General features: G+C 43.3%; 1 protein-coding gene across 4 annotated transcripts in view; it reads left to right on the forward strand.

Annotated features, from left to right (window-relative positions):
* Positions 1–8,210: 8,210 nt before the first annotated feature.
* LOC311142808 (P2X purinoceptor 1-like) overlaps positions 8,211–16,622 on the forward strand; it is a 57,854-nt gene continuing 49,442 nt past the window's right edge. The window contains exon 1 of one of the 4 annotated variants that reach the window (XM_084178493.1): positions 8,211–8,685. In XM_084178493.1, coding sequence (XP_084034619.1) covers positions 8,498–8,685 — 188 coding nt within the window. In that variant the 5' untranslated portion in view covers positions 8,211–8,497. The remainder of the gene's footprint in view (positions 8,686–16,622) is intronic. The other 3 variants (XM_084178496.1, XM_084178495.1, XM_084178494.1) reach the window with 3 other exon arrangements.

Below are 16,622 nucleotides of genomic sequence, written 5' to 3' on the forward strand. Positions count from 1 at the left end.
CGATCCCCGGGACCACCCATACACAAAAATGTATGCACGCATGACTGTAAGTCGCTTTGGATAAAAGCGTCTGCTAAATGGCATATTATTATTATTATTATTATAATAGATCCAGGACCAGGGGCGGCACAAGAGGCCAGAAATCTCTCAAGCAATAAAAAACTGGGGCACGGCAACCTTAGCTGAAGTTAAGCGTTATGCAATCCATCATGAGCAGAATGGAAAGGAACGAAACAAGAAAAAGGAAGTGAAGAGAGGTGAGTACCTAGTGGCAGCCCTAGGGGAGATGGGAGGTAGGAGAGACTGGAAGGACCTAGGAGAGAAGAGAGGTTACGGTAGCAAAGACAGACAAGAAGGAAACGGTAATAGTGGAGACAGGAGTGAGTGGAAGTGTTACAATTGTGACAAAACTGGACATTTTGCTAGAGAATGTGAGGAACCATGTAGGTACTGTGCAAGGAAAGGGCACCAATTAAGAAACTGTAGGCAGAAGGGGCAGAGAGAAATCAGGAGTCCTCATGACCTGGCTATTTTGGTTTGTTGTTTTTTAATTGGGGTTTTCAAATAAAAAACAACACACCTAGTATGATGTTTATAAAGCCTTGTTATTTTGATTTTAGTCTTAAAGGAGCACACACAGTGAATTTTATGGAGTTTTTCTGTTTTGACTGAGTTTAGGGTATATATGATAGAAAACTATTGTGTTCTCCGTTTTGCTCTACGACCCCCACAAGTGTCACGGGACTCGTCTAAAGTTAACCCATACAAATGAATGAAAGTATGGAGGTAGTTTTGTGCCAACAAAAATAAGGTGTTAAATATGTGTACAAATCTTTTTTCCTGAACTTTCTTATATCTTCTAGATATAGGACAGACACTTCAATGAATTTATGAATGTGTTTTTCAATGCCTATGGGCTTCAGTAGTAAAAGCCTAATTCAATATTTGAGCAAATACATTGAAATATGTTTTTGATACCTAAAGGGTTCCTACAATTCTAAATCAAATAGCTAAACGGTCCATCGTATGACCTTCTTAAAACAATTCCATATGTCAGCTTAGACACACCCCCGTTCCTCCTCCATCTACACACAATACCGCATAATGACAAAGTACACAGACACAGTAGTCCAGGTGTAACGACTTCCACCGAAGGCTGCCTCCCCTCCTTGTTCGGGAAGGCTTCGGCGCTCGTCATCACCAGCTGACTGACCACTGCCGCTCCTATATTCATCATTCCATTTGTCTTGTCATTACACACAGCTGGTTCTTATCCCCTCATTAGTCTGTGTATAAGTGTTCCCTCTGCCCCCTTGTTCTTGATTGTTTAATTGTGAGAGTAGTAGTAGCTACTCGTACCATTGTGTTTCCAGGGTAGATATTTCCCCTGTGCCTATGTATTTACATTTGAGTCATTTAGCAGACGCTCTTATCCAGAGCGACTTACAGTTAGTGAGTGCATACATTTTTCATACTGGCCCCCCCGAGGGAATCGAACCCACAACCCTGGTGTTGCAAGCACCATGCTCTACCAACTGAGCTACACGGGACCTGCATTGTTGGATCTTGCGGTACAGTGTGTTGCCAGGGATGATAGTTTCTCCTGTGCCTGTTTCGTTTGTCGCTATTCCAGTGCATTTGTGTGTAAAGACGGAATAAACTCTGTATTCGTTGATTACCCTTCTACGGCTGACTCCTTCCATCACACTCATCACACCAGGATATGACTCAGAACATCAGTATCTACAGTATTGTTATTGGAACTACACAAATCACTATTGAACTGTTTCAAGTTCTGTCATGCAAATGTACACACACACACACACACACACACTGGGGTTGAATAAATTCTTTGGAAGTAAACAGACCTACTTGAAAAAGGCCTAGGGCCAAGTATTTGAGATACGCTTGATTTAGCTTGGACACTGCAAACTACAGTAAGTCAATCAGTACACCTGAAGTATTTCATATGTATTTGACCCAGCCCTGGACTGGAAGTAACCTACATACCACGGGAGTTCAGAGCATAGAGCACTAGCTCAATATGCTACCGTCCAAGGTTTTTTTTTTTTTTTTTTTTCACCTTTATTTAACCAGGTAAGCCAGTTGAGAACAAGTTCTCATTTACAACTGCGACCTGGCCAAGATAAAGCAAAGCAGTGCGATAAAAACAACACAGAGTTACATATGGGGTAAAAAACATAAAGTCAAAAATACAACATAAAATATATATACAGTGTGTGCAAATGTAGCAAGTTATGGAGGTAAGGCAATAAATAGGCTATAGTGCAAAATAATTACAATAGTTTTAACACTGGAATGCTAGATGTGCAAGAGATTATGTGCAAATAGAGATACTGGGGTGCAAAAGAGCAAAATAAATAACAATATAGGGATGAGGTAGTTGGGTGGGCTAATTTCAGATGGGCTGTGTACAGGTACAGTGATCGGTAAGGTGCTCTGACAACTGATGCTTAAAGTTAGTGAGGGAGATAAGAGTCTCCAGCTTCAGAGATTTTTGCAATTCGTTCCAGTCATTGGCAGCAGAGAACTGGAAGGAATGGCGGCCAAAGGAGGTGTTGGCTTTGGGAATGACCAGTGAGATATACCTGCTGGAGCGCAGACTACGGGTGGGTGCTGCTATGGTGACCAATGAGCTAAGATAAGGCGGGGATTTGCCTAGCAGTGATTTATAGATGGCCTGGAGCCAGTGGGTTTGACGACGAACATGTAGTGAGGACCAGCCAACAAGAGCGTACAGGTCACAGTGATGGGTAGCGTATGGGGCTTTGGAGACAAAACGGATGGCACTGTGATAGACTACATCCAATTTGCTGAGTAGAGTGTTGGAGGCTATTTTGTAAATGACATCGCCGAAGTCAAGGATCGGTAGGATAGTCAGTTTTACGAGGGCATGTTTGGCAGCATGAGTGAAGGAGGCTTTGTTGCGAAATAGGAAGCCGATTCTAGATTTAACTTTGGATTGGAGATTCTTTATGTGAGTCTGGAAGGAGAGTTTACAGTCTAACCAGACACCTAGGTATTTGTAGTTGTCCACATACTCTAGGTCAGACCCGTCAAGAGTGGTGATTCTAGTCGGGTGGGCGGGTGCCAGCAGCGTTCGATTGAAAAGCATGCATTTAGTTTTACTAGTGTTTAAGAGCAGTTGGAGGCTACTGAAGGAGTGTTGTATGGCATTGAAGCTCGTTTGGAGGTTTGTTAACACAGTGTCCAATGAAGGGCCAGATGTATACAAAATGGTGTCGTCTGCGTAGAGGTGGATCTGAGAGTCACCAGCAGCAAGAGCGACATCATTGATATACACGGAGAAAAGTGTCGGCCCAAGAATTGAACCCTGTGGCACCCCCATAGAGACTGCCATAGGTCCAGACAACAGGCCCTCCGATTTGACACACTGAACTCTATCTGAGAAGTAGTTGGTGAACCAGGCGAGGCAGTCATTTGAGAAACCAAGGCTATTTAGTCTGCCAATAAGAATGCGGTGGTTGACAGAGTCGAAAGCCTTGGCCAGGTCGATGAAGACGGCTGCACAGTACTGTCTATTATCAATCGCGGTTATAATATCGTTTAGGACCTTGAGCGTGGCTGAAGTGCACCCATGACCAGCTCGGAAACCGGATTGCATAGCGGAGAAGGTACGGTGGTATTCGAAATGGTCGGTGATCTGTTTGTTAACTTGGCTTTCAAATACTTTCGAAAGGCAGGGCAGGATGGATATAGGTCTGTAGCAGTTTGGATCTAGAGTGTCACCCCCTTTGAAGAGGGGGATGACCGCGGCAGCTTTCCAATCTCTGGGGATCTCAGACGTTATGAAAGAGAGGTTGAACAGACTAGTAATAGGGGTTGCGACAATTTCGGCGGCTAGTTTTAGAAAGAAAGGGTCCAGATTGTCTAGCCCAGCTGATTTGTAGGGTGTCAGAGTGCTGTGTGTGGATGAGTGAAGGGAATCAAGCGCAGGAACAAGGATGACTTCAACAGACTTTAGTAATATCCAACACAGGAATGAGTCGCCAACCCAACCGGGCGGCGCGAACAATTACGCACAACACACAGTGCGGAAAACAAGAAAAAGCGCACGCAGTGCGAACTCTCGAAAATACAACAAACGAGAGAGACAAACTCCTCGGAGGCAAGCTGACAATAACAATCACACATAACACCTGACCCAAACAAACGAAACTAAATAGGGAACACAATCAAACACAAACAAGGGACAGGGGTTACAAAGAGACAAAACCAAACGAACATGAAACATAGAACGGTGGCAGCTAGTACTCCGGAGACGACGACCGCCGAAGCCTACCCGAACAAGGAGGAGGAGCAGCCTCGGCCGAAACCGTGACATAGGGGTCCAGATTTTGCAGCTCTTTCAAAACGTCAGCTGTCTGAATTTGTGTGAAGGAGAAGCGGGGGGGGCATGGGCAAGTTTCAGCGGAGGGTGCAGAGTTGGTGGCCGGGGTAGTGGTAGCCAGATGGAAAGCATGGCCAGCTGTAGCAAAATGCTTGTTGAAATTCTCGATTATTGTAGATTTATCGGTGGTGATAGTGTTTCCTAGCCTCAGTGCAGTGGGCAACTGGGAGGAAGTGCTCTTATTCTCCATGGACTTTACAGTGTCCCAAAACTTTTTGGAGTTAGTGCTACAGGATGCAAATTTCTGTTTGAAAAAGTTTGCCTTTGCTTTCCTGACTGCTTGTGTATATTGGTTCCTAACTTCCCTGAAAAGTTGCATATCGCGGGGGCTATTTGATGCTAATGCAGTACGCCACAGGATGTTTTTGTGCTGGTCAAGGGCAGTCAAGTCTGAGGAGAACCAGGGGCTATATCGGTTCTTAGTTCTGTATTTTTTGAATGGGGCATGTTTATTTAAGATTGAGAGGAAATTACTTTTAAGGAACAACCAGGCATCCTCTACTGACGGAATGAGATCTATATCCATCCAGGATACCTGGGCCAGGTCAATTAGGAAGGCCTGCTCGCTAAAGTGTTTTAGGGAGCGTTTGACAGTGATGAGGGGTGGTCGTTTGACCGCGGACCCGTTACGGACGCAGGCAATAAGGCAGTGATCGCTAAGATCCTGGTTGAAGACAGCTGAGGTGTATTTAGAGGGCATGTTAGTCAGGATGATATCTATGAGGGTACCCATGTTTACGGATTTAGGGTTGTACCTGGTAGGTTCGTTGATAATTTGCGTGAGGTTGAGGGCATCTAGTTTGGATTGTAGGATGGCCGGGGTATTAAGCATATCCCAATTTAGGTCACCAAGCAGTACGAACTCTGAGGATAAATGGGGGGCAATCAATTCACATATGGTGTCCAGGGCACATCTGAGGGCTGAGGGGGGTCTGTAGCAAGCGGCAACAGTGAGAGACTTATTTCTGGAAAGGTGGATTTTTAGAAGTAGAAGCTCAAACTGTTTGGGCACAGACCTGGATAGTATGATAGAGCTCTGCAGGCTATCTCTACAGTAGATTGCAACTCCACCCCCTTTGGCAGTTCTATCTAGACGGAAAATGTTATAGTTGGGGATGGAAATTTCAGAATTTTTGGTGGCCTTCCTGAGCCAGGATTCAGACACTGCTAGAACATCAGGGTTGGCGGAGTGTGCTAACGCAGTGAATAACTCAAACTTAGGAAGTAGACTTCTGATGTTTACGTGCAAGAAACCAAGACTTTTGCGATTACAGAAGTCAGCAAATGATAGCGCCTGGGGAGTAGGAGTGATACTGAGGGCTGCAGGGCCTGGGTTAGCCTCTACATCACCAGAGGAACAGAGGAGGACTAGAATAAGGATACGGCTAAAGGCTTTAAGAACTGGTCTTCTAGTGCGTTGGGTACATAGAATAAAGGGGGCAGATTTCCGGGTGTTGTAGAAAAGATTCAGGGCATTATGTACAGACAAGGATATGGAAGGATATGAGTAAAGTGGGGGTAAACCTAAGCATTGGGTAACAATGAAAGAGATAGTATCATTAGAGGCACCAATTGAGTCGGTCTCTGCATGTATGGGGGGTGGGACAAAGGAGCTATCTAAGGCAGGTTTAGCTGGGCTGGGGGATCTACAGTGAAATAGTACAATTAGAAATAACCGAAACAACAATAAGCTAACCATGTTTGGGCTGAGGCTAAACATAAACATGATGTAGTACCGTAAAAAGGAACAGTCCAGCAGACATCAGCTGTATAGCTGAGTTATCATAAGGTCCGGTGAACAGCAATAGGAAAGTTCGGAGGCTGCTAAAGCACTAGCAGGTAAGAGGCCACGGCTAGCGTGTGCTAGCGGGCCGGGGCTAGCAGATGGAATCTTCGTGGTCGACGTCGTCGTAACCACATCAGACGATTTCGTCGGCAGACCAGTCGTGTAGGATCGGCGGGGCTCCGTGTCAACACTAGGTGGTCCCGTCCGGTTGACAGAGAGGTAGATAGCTGGGAGATGGGCCTAGCTCAGGATGATTAGCCAGACCACAGCGTCCATTTAGTTGAAGCTAGCTGGTAGCGACGAATCCGGAGTTAAAGGTCCAGTGATTCAGTGATTCCGGCAGAAAAACTGATATGTTCTGGGTCGATAACGCGCTGTGCAGACTTGCCGAATATCCGGTGATTAATATCCAGTGATTAAATTAATCCCGCAGAAAAAAAATCCAATGTTCTGGGTGAAATACCGCTAACTGTGGCTAATAGCAAGTAGCTAGTTAGCTGGCTAGCTAGTTTCAACTGGAGATTCTATATAAAAGGTAAGTCAATAATAGAATCCGTTCCACATTGAGTGAGGCGGGTTGCAGGAAAGTATATTTTGTAGAAGGATGAAAAGTCTGATAGGGAAATATGTACGAAAAATACAAAAAAACTGGGTATTTACAGGCTATTTACAGACACACGACAAAAACAGAACTGCACTACTTCGCCATCTATGTAGCCCATACAACTAAAACAATCATGTATAAATAGGGCTAATTGTGTGGTCATTTTGAAGTTTTAAATGCTTGCTCATTTGCTATTTGAAAAGTTGGGATAAATAACACGTTGAAATGATACTTTCCGTTGCTGGCCAGAGATATGAGTTTATAGATTCTATTTTAAATCAACATAGCAACACATTTGTGTGTTGTTGTTGTGTCGAACTCATTCCTAAGCAACATACAGTACAAGTAACTGAATTGCATTTATTCAACAGTTCTGTGTTAATCAAACAGATGCAGTTTAATTAAATTCAGAACGGAAGATTTCATTTGATCAACCCGTTATTAAATCGAATTACATTTTGTTTAATCTATTATTCATTTATTCATTTCTGTCTCTTCCTCATACTTTGTGTTGGCTACCCCTACTAAAAATACATTGTATTACAGTATATAACATCAGCAAAAGAAACAGGCAACATAGTCCAAGGTCATTTAATTCATTCACATAGCGGAATGCATTGACATTTTTAATTGTGTGATGAACAACAAAAAAACATGCATTTGGGGAGCTGTCTTACATTTGGGGAGCTGTCTTCCTGTAGCCTAAGTTTAGGTCAAACGTGTCCCTGCTATCTCTGTACACCAGGAAGACAGTGTCAGGGGGGTGGGGGTGGTGTGAGTAGGATGTCATATTTATTACGTCTGTGACAGATGTCGAATGGTCTGATCAGTGGCTCATTGAAGTCATTCTTTGCTTTAAGGACTGGGGACCGGTAACACCTTGGTTTACAAGAAGATTCAATAGTATTTGTTTGTTTTGGAGTGAGGGAAGAAGAGAGAAGGGAGGGAGTAGAGCGGAAAGAGAAAGAGATTAAGTAGGGTAGTGTGAGAGAGGAAGGGTGACGGGGAGGAGGAGAGGAAGAGAGAGAGAGAGAGAGAGAGAGAGAGAGAGAGAGAGAGAGAGAGAGAGAGAGAGAGAGAGAGAGAGAGAGAGAGAGAGAGAGAGAGAGAGAGAGAGAGAGAGAGAGAGAGAGAGAGAGAGAGACAGAGAGAGAGAGAGAGAGAGAGAGAGAGAGAGAGAGAGAGAGAGAGAGAGAGAGAGAGAGAGAGAGAGAGAGAGAGGGAGAGAGAGAGAGACAGTGAGAGAGAGAGGAAGATAGAGAGACAGTGAGAGAGAGGAAGAGAGAGAGAGAGAGAGAGAGAAAGAGAGAGAGAGAGAGAGAGAGAGAGAGAGAGAGACAGTGAGAGAGAGGAAGAGAGAGAGAGAGAGCGAGAGAGAGAGAGAGAGAGAGAGAGAGAGAGAGAGAGAGAGAGAGAGAGAGGGAGAGACAGTGAGAGAGAGGAAGAGAGAGAGAGGGAGAGACAGAGAGAGAGAGGAAGCGAGAGAGAGGGAGAGACAGAGAGAGAGAGGAAGAGAGAGAGAGGGAGAGACAGAGAGAGAGAGGAAGAGAGAGAGAGAGGAAGAGAGAGAGAGAGAGAGAAAGTCCAACACTGCTACTGAAACGTGTCAGCTGTTGGTTAAGGGAGGCTGAAGAAGGGAGGTAGAGCGAGCGAGAGCGAGAGAGAGAGAGATTGTATGTATTCCTGTGGGGTTGAGAGACCTTCCTCTCTCCGGCAGAGCAGCAAGATGAAGAGCTACATCACCAACACCCTCTCTGACTTCTTCTTCGAGTACGAGACCCCCCGTCAGGTGCTGGTGCGGAACAGGAGGGTGGGGGTCGTGTGCCGATTGATCCAGCTGGGGGTCCTGGCTTACATCATCGGGTAAGACTCTTTTAAAGGATTCTGTTATTTACTGGAAAACACTACAGTAACACAAACTTCGAGTTGAGTGGAGAGTGGACAGCATGTAGAGGTGTTGTTAGAGCTTGTCTGTTGACATCATGTTTCAGCATGTTTATGACTAAGAAATTCCTCAACTGCAAAATTATTTACATTCCTTGGCTTGTTGGTTCAAATGTCAAAATGGGTTGTGGGGTAGTGGCAATCTTCACTAAGTACAACACTACTGTCAATTCGTCAAGAGACCTCTGACCAAATCAAAGGTGTGATATTTTTTATGTATTTTATTTCACCTTTATTTAAACCCGGGAGTCACATTGAGATTCAAAATCTATTTTACAAGAGAGCCCTGTATACATTACAATACAAACAGAATAATAAAACAACAAATTAACATATTTAATAAAAAGCAATCACATTCAACTACATTGAGGTCCTCAATCAATCATTTAAACTGCCCGAGTGGCACCAGCACATCTAACGGCAGTGAAATCTGCAGATTGTTCCACAAATTAGGGGCAAAAAAAAACAATTTTCCCAAATCTGTGGAGATTAAAGGGATCTCTAGTGTTATCCATTCCTGAGAACGGGTTTGGTAACTTATGATTCTTAACTTAATGAAGGAAGTTACATATGGAGTTTCTGTAAGATTGCTTTGCAAATAAATAAAAGAGAATGCAGCTCTCTTCTTGCAGACAGAGAGGTCCATCCCACATTTTTATACAGACTACAATGATTAGTCCTAAAATTGTCCCCCTGTGATAAAACGTATTGTGTAATGGTAGACCGCGTCCAAGGGTTTCAAAACAGAGGTTGCCTCATGCATGTAAACAACATCACCAAAATCCAGTACAGGGAGAAGCGATGTTTGAACAATCATTCTCCTGTTTTCAATACCGAGGCATGATTTATTTTGATATAAAAAAAACTATCTTGGATCTTAGCTTCTTAGTCAGATGTTCTATGTGTTATGTAGGACAACTTGTCATCAATCCAGACACCCAGGTACTTATATTGAGAAACAAGCTCAATTTGGGCTCCATTTGTAGCTCAAATATGCAGGTCCTCAGGGTCAACATTTCGTGCCCTAGAGAACAGCATGAGCTTGGTTTTACTTGTATTTAACACTAAGTTAAGATCTGTAAGTGATTTCTGAATTGAATTAAAGTCATGCTGAAGTTCACGAATGGCCTGCTGCACTGAGGTGGCACAGGAATACAAAACTGTGTCATCTGCATAGAGATGAATGATACAAGTATTAACAGTGTTTCCTATGTCATTAATATACAAGATTAACAATAAATGGCCCCAAAATAGAACCCCGAGGAACACCTTTTTGAATCTCAAGAAATTCAGATTTAACCCCATCTGTTAAGATGGCCTGAGTTCTGTCGCTAAGATAATTCTTAAACCAAAGCCCAGGGTGATTTAAGGGTGATGACGTCATAATGCAATTGGCAACTATTCTTTTTGCATACAGGAGGGATGTATGTATGGTAGGGAACTATCTTGTGGATGGATGTAGTGACATCTGGACTCATTTAGGTTTGATATTTACGTGTGTTGAGTCTAATGACTTGCTCTAAATGCAAACAGTTGGATGGACGTAAACAGGAACTAGCTTATGAGTGTCTGTTGTGGCTGCTGAAATACACTGAACAAAAATAGAAACGCAACATGTAAAGTGCTGGTCCCATGTTTCATGAAGCTGAAATAAAAGATCCCCGACATTTTCCATATGCACAAAAAGCTTATTTATCTTACATTTTTGGCACAAATTTGTTTACCTCGCTGTTAGTGAGCATTTCTCCTTTGACAAGATAATCCATCCACCTGACAGGTGTGGCATATCAAGAAGCTGATTAAACAGCATCATCTTTATACTGGTCCACCTTGTGCTGGGGACAATAAAATACCACTTTAAAATGTGCAGTTTTCTCAAGTTTTGAGGGAGCGTGCAATTGGCATGCTGACTGCAAGAATGTCCACCAGAGCTGTTGCCAGAGAATTTAATGTTCATTTCTCTACCATAAGCCGCCTCCAACATCGTTTTTTCGATAATTTGGCAGTACATCCAACCGGCCTCACAACCACAGACCATGTGTAACCACGCCAGCCCAGGACCTCCACATCCGGCTTCTTCACCTGCGGGATCGTCTGTGGGGAAAAAAATAATTCTGATTGGCTGGACCTGGCTCCCCTGCCCAGTCATGTGAAATCCATAGATTAAGGCCTAATGAATTTATTTCAATTGACTGACTTCCTTATATAATATAATATGCCATTTAGCAGACGCTTTTATCCAAAGCGACTTACAGTCATGCGTGCATAATTTTTTTTGTGTATGGGTGGTCCCGGGGATTGAACCCACTACCTTGGCGTTACAAGTGCCGTGCTCTACCAGCTGAGCTACAGAGGACCATGAACTGTAACTCAGTAAAATCTTTGAAATTGTTGCACGTTGCGTTTATATTTTGGTTCGATATAGTTATCTGGAGGAATAGTGAGGAATGATGGAACAACAGCTGTCATGTTATACAGTATACTGTAAGCAGTAGGAGCTAGATATGAGCTACAACCAGAGACATCCATCTTATCACCAGTCTGGGGGTACTGCCAAAGATTTTTTATAACTAACCCAAGATAGACCACAGCCTGTCGTTTCCAATGGGAACAAATGAGTCATAGTGGGCAGAACAAGCAAGGAGGTGGGCAGAGCCAAGCACAAGCTAGCGAGATCATATTGGCGCGTTCTAGCAAATATTTGCATGTTTCCTTTAGGGAACGCCTACTCTGTGAAGTGCAATACCTAAATTCGCCTTCGCACTCCTTCTAAACAACGCAATTTAAAAAAACTTTGGCAAAGGGTAAAGTCTACTAAACTTAGTCCACTCTGTTCATAACAGATTATAGTTTTCAGAACAGAAAACTGTATTGAGATCAAATGTTTAATCGATGAGAAAATGTGCAGAATGTCGGCCAAAATCAATCTGGTTCCATCTTCTCCCACTGCCGGCCACTGGGCTTCCTCTCACTACCATATTTGGTAGTGAGTGGAAACGTTAAGCGGATGCTTCACATTTATACATCCGGTGAAATATCTGTCTCATTGTTCTATCTGTGGTAATGCCCTTTCCAGCTCATAGAGGTTCGTGTCAAAACAACATAACTGCATTTTGGGCAACTCTTAGCTTGCAGGCTTGCTTCCACATGTAGGTTTACAAACAGTGGGATGATTCATGGAGGGTGAATTCATTCACTTTTTCATTTTGTTCTTTCTTGTGTGTGTGTGTGTGTGTGTGTGTGTGTGTGTGTGTGTGTGTGTATTCTGTCTGTATACATCTTCAGGTAGCCAGACTTTAGGACCTAGAGGACGTGAACAGTCTTAGGCATATACTCACACAGGTAACAATCAGACATGGGTACGCTCACAGCTAAGCTGCTTTTTCTCAGAGATTTCCCTCCTTGGATAATGCCGGAAAGTCAAGTGACAATGACATGTCAAAAGTTGATTCTCTGTTGAAAACACATCAGAGAAACGTACATGCACTCAGCTCTGCAGATTCAGTCATACCAGAATTATAGCACCTCAGGGTTCATCTTCCTCTTTGTCATTGGTCCTAAATCCTATTTTTTCAGGGCGAAACTCCAAACCACATTCAAGGTGGAATGTTATCACCTCCAAAAAATGCAGAAAAGTTTTATTTGACTATAAAGTAAAAGTGTAATGGATTTGTCCCTGAAAGTTAGGTTGTTATCTCCAGTTTCTGTTGATATTAGTGAGTGACCCCTGTGCACAATAGTTATTCTGTCAGCGTGAAACTGTTTCCCGTCTCCCTCCCCTCCATCCTCCCTTCCTCTATCCCTCCCTTCCTCTATCCCTCCCTCTCTCCCTTCCACCCTCCCTCCCTCCATCCCTGCCTGTCTCCCCCGTGCCCTAGCTTTCAGGCCACATTAGCTCAGGCCGTGATGAACATGGAGCGAGATGTGATTAAGGAGCCTGTCTAGGACTCTCTTCATCAGGGCCCTGCAAGACGTTGACAGCTCAGAGATCAACATTCACTGGGCTTTCAGCCATAGATCAGACAGCTATGGGCCTTAATCGGAGTAGGGAGACTCAAAGGAACTCTTATCTGAAAAACACAGTGCGCTCAGGAAGAGCCACGAAAGCCAATCACATATCAGAAAGATCTATCGCTCGGTCTGTTGGACTTTGTCGCTCTCTCTCTGTCTGTGTGTCTGTCTCTCTCTCTCTCTGTCTCTGTCTGTCTGTCTATCTGTCTCTCCACCAGGACTTGGGATACAGAACAGATACAGGTCTTACTTCGATTGTCATTTCACGCTTTGGTTTCCTCTAATGTGATTGTTCTGATTGTTCTCTCTATGTGGATTTCAATTCTAATTCAGATAAAACAGCAGCGATGGGATTTATAGTCATAGCTTGATGCAGACATCCAGTTGAAATGTACCAGTTTCTTTTTGAAAAGTTTAATTACATCTAAACAAGACTTTGTGTGTCAGTGCGTGCTGTAAGTCAGTGGCAGGGAGCTGTAGATGTGTTTTACTTTAAAATACGTCCTTTATATAATACCAGAATACGTCCTTTATATAACACCAAAATACGTCCTTTAAAATACGTCCTTTATATTTATAATACCATACGGCCCTGGGACATCATCTACTTTACTGTTCATTTTCTCGTTCACAAGCTGGTGTCCATCCATTTGAAGCAGGTAGGGTGACACAGACAGACAGTGCTACTATTAAAAGGTGATCCAATGAAGTCCCTTATCAGCTACACAAAGATAACAGGCATGCTCGTCAGACTCAGCCTTCAAGCTCAATAGGAGCCCAAATAGGTTATTAACCTGGGAGATAGATCAGATGTGTAGATACATGTGTTAATACTCGCATTGTCACATGTTCCACACCTTCCATCCCACCTCTTAACATTCTATGCAATCAGACCACTCCCCTGGAGTCTGGAAATCTCTGTCAGTGTCCTAGATGACACCCTATTCCCTACATTGTGCTCTATGGGCCCTGGTCCAAAGTAGTGCACTAGATAGGGAATAGGGTGTCATTGTGATGCAACGCCTTGGCGTCTGGTTTGCATCACAATGCACTGATAACCTTGGGAATACTTTTTTTTGTAGTTTTTTGTATCACCTCAAAACACCTTAATCCTACCTTAATCACCCGAGTCTGACAGGTGACATTCAGTTTGCGTTGCGATTACTGCGTAATCTGCTGTTCACACTGCTGTGGGAGTCCTATACATCAGTAGCAGTGGCGGTTTTACACGGAGGCCGGGGGAGGCTCCCTGGAAATGTCCCTGGCCACCCCTGTGGCCCCCCCGTGCTGACCAAATAAAAAATTATGAATTTATAACTATTTTACACGCGAGCGCCAAAAGCGGAACTAATGCAACGCTCTACACGGCAACGTTCTAGATGGGTAAATTAGAGTGGCGCACCCAAAAACTGTATCCTGCCATCTGCCTGCCTGCCACGTGTGGTGCTGCTTCGGTGAATGAGAGCTCAGCAACTACTATTTGCGAGAGGAGCTACGATTTGCAGGAGTCGAAGGTAAGAAAAACAATTTAATATCATAAGTGACTTGTTGTTCTTGCACATAGCCTACATGTTCCTTTTGTTCCTCACACATAAATCAAATCAAGTTTTTAAATGTCTGGTCTCGATTTGTTTAGAAATGTAATCATATCGAAGCAAACTCATCGAAGCAGAAGCAAATATCCAAATGTTAGTAGGCTATCCTTGCTAGGTCTACACAATGTTGTGATGTTAACCACGTAACTTCATCCGTCTTGGCTGTTGCATCGCGATAACAAATACATTTTTAGTAAAGTAATCAACAGGTTATCTGCCAGTGTTAAGTAGGGAGGGATGGTTAGGTAACAAAATGTAATGCATGCCCCTACGTTTTTTCTTCTTCTAATAGTTATCATGAAACGAGGAAGGGACATAAAGTCATTTTTTGCCCCAGCAAACAAAAAAGTGAGAGAAACAAATCGAGGTTTTGAGAAAGTTGAGGAAGAGGGAGAGCCAGCATGTGATGAAAGTGAGGGGTCTGACAAAGAGAGGGAAATTCCAGAGGGTGAGGAGGATGAAGAAGAGGGTGAGGAGGATGAAGAAGAGGGTGAGGAGAATGAAGAAGAGGGCGAGGAGAATGAAGAAGAGGGTGAGAAGCATGAAGAAGAAAGCATACAGGGACAGAGAGATGAACAGCCAGAGGGACAGCAAGTGGATCCATGTGGATCAAGTACTGCACCATCAGGTTTGTGATGAGGAAGGTTCTTACTATTTGCAAAGCAATGCAATTACAATGTAATGGTAGGCCTGCTGGGTGTCCTTAAAATGCTGCTTTCTGCTGTTAATTCTTTTTTGTGTCAATATGGCTCTGTTTTTTTTTTTAAGTAAATACTTTGCCTACATTTTGAAATACATGCAGATATACAGTAAATAAATGTTGTAGTTGTGCCCTATGTTTACTGTCCATCTTCTTCAGATATCAGCAAGTCTAAGTATGACGTACCAGTACAGCCGAACTTGAAGATATTCCCAACCACACTGATGGGGGACAGAAGACGAAGCTTCAGACCAAACTGGTACACTACTCATCCATGGCTTGAGTATTCTGTAATGACGGACTCTACATGTTGCTATGCATGTAGACATTTTAGCACACCAAATGCCCCAGACACCGTTTTTGTTTCAACACCTGGTTTTACAAACTGGAAAAAGGCAACTATGAGAAATGCAGGGTTTTCACTACATGCAAAGTCTGAACGACACAAGTGTGCAATGATCGCATGGAGGGATTATCAAAGAGCTGTTAGAACTGACGCAACACTAACAGATCTCCTTGACAAAGAACACACTAAACAAGTACAAGAAAATCAGGCATACATTAAAACAGTTGGGGAAGTGCTGTTGCTTACAGCTACACAAAACATAGCACAAAGAGGACATGATGAATCTGAAGGGTCCACTAACAAAGGAAACTTTAGGGAAATTCTTAACACAGTTGCTAACCACGACCAACTTGTTAAGAGAAGATTAACTTCCATTCACAATGCAAAGTACACAAGCAAGATCATCCAGAATGAGGTTTTGGGTTGTTTGGCAGAAATGGTTCGGTCTGAAATCATAGAAGAAGTGAAGAAAAGTGAGGTTTTTAGCGTCATGGCAGATGAAACAAAGGATATTTCAAAAAAAGAACAGATGTCCTTCACACTCAGGTACTATTACAATGGGGCCATTAAGGAGAGTTTTCTCCATTTTGAATCTGCAGAGAGGTTAGATGCAGCAGGGCTTACTGGAAAAATAGTACACTTACTGGAACGTTATGGCCTGGACTACAAAAATAACCTCGTAGGCCAAGCGTACGATGGCGCTGCCGTTATGAGCGGTAAGCATTCAGGGGTTCAGGCAAGGATCAAAGAACAGGCTAAATTTGCCTTCTACGTCCATTGTAGTGCTCATTGTCTGAATTCAGTGTTAGTTGATGTAGTCAAAAGTGTCCCAGAAACGGAGGAGTTTTTTTCTTTGTTACAGAGTCTTTATATGTTTACTTCTTCCTCATATGTGCACCCAAAATGGCTGTCTCTCCAAAGAGAAATGTATGGCAGAACCAGAGAGCTGCAACGTTTAAGCGACACACGTTGGTCATGCCGATTTCTAGCCCTACGTAATATCATGGACACTCTACCTGCCCTTAAACGACTACTGCAAGAGATTGCTCAAGAACGTCATGGTGAAAGAACTGTTGAGGCCCGAGGTCTTCTTGCTCAAATTGACCTAGAATTTGTTGTGCATCTTGTTACTCTGCGTAAGTTGTTTGGGGAGACAAAGCTATTGTCTGACATGTTACAGTCACAAACTGTTGATCTGTCAAGT

Source organism: Coregonus lavaretus, assembly GCF_964263955.1.
Source record: "Coregonus lavaretus genome assembly, chromosome: 15".
NCBI lineage: Eukaryota > Metazoa > Chordata > Actinopteri > Salmoniformes > Salmonidae > Coregonus > Coregonus lavaretus.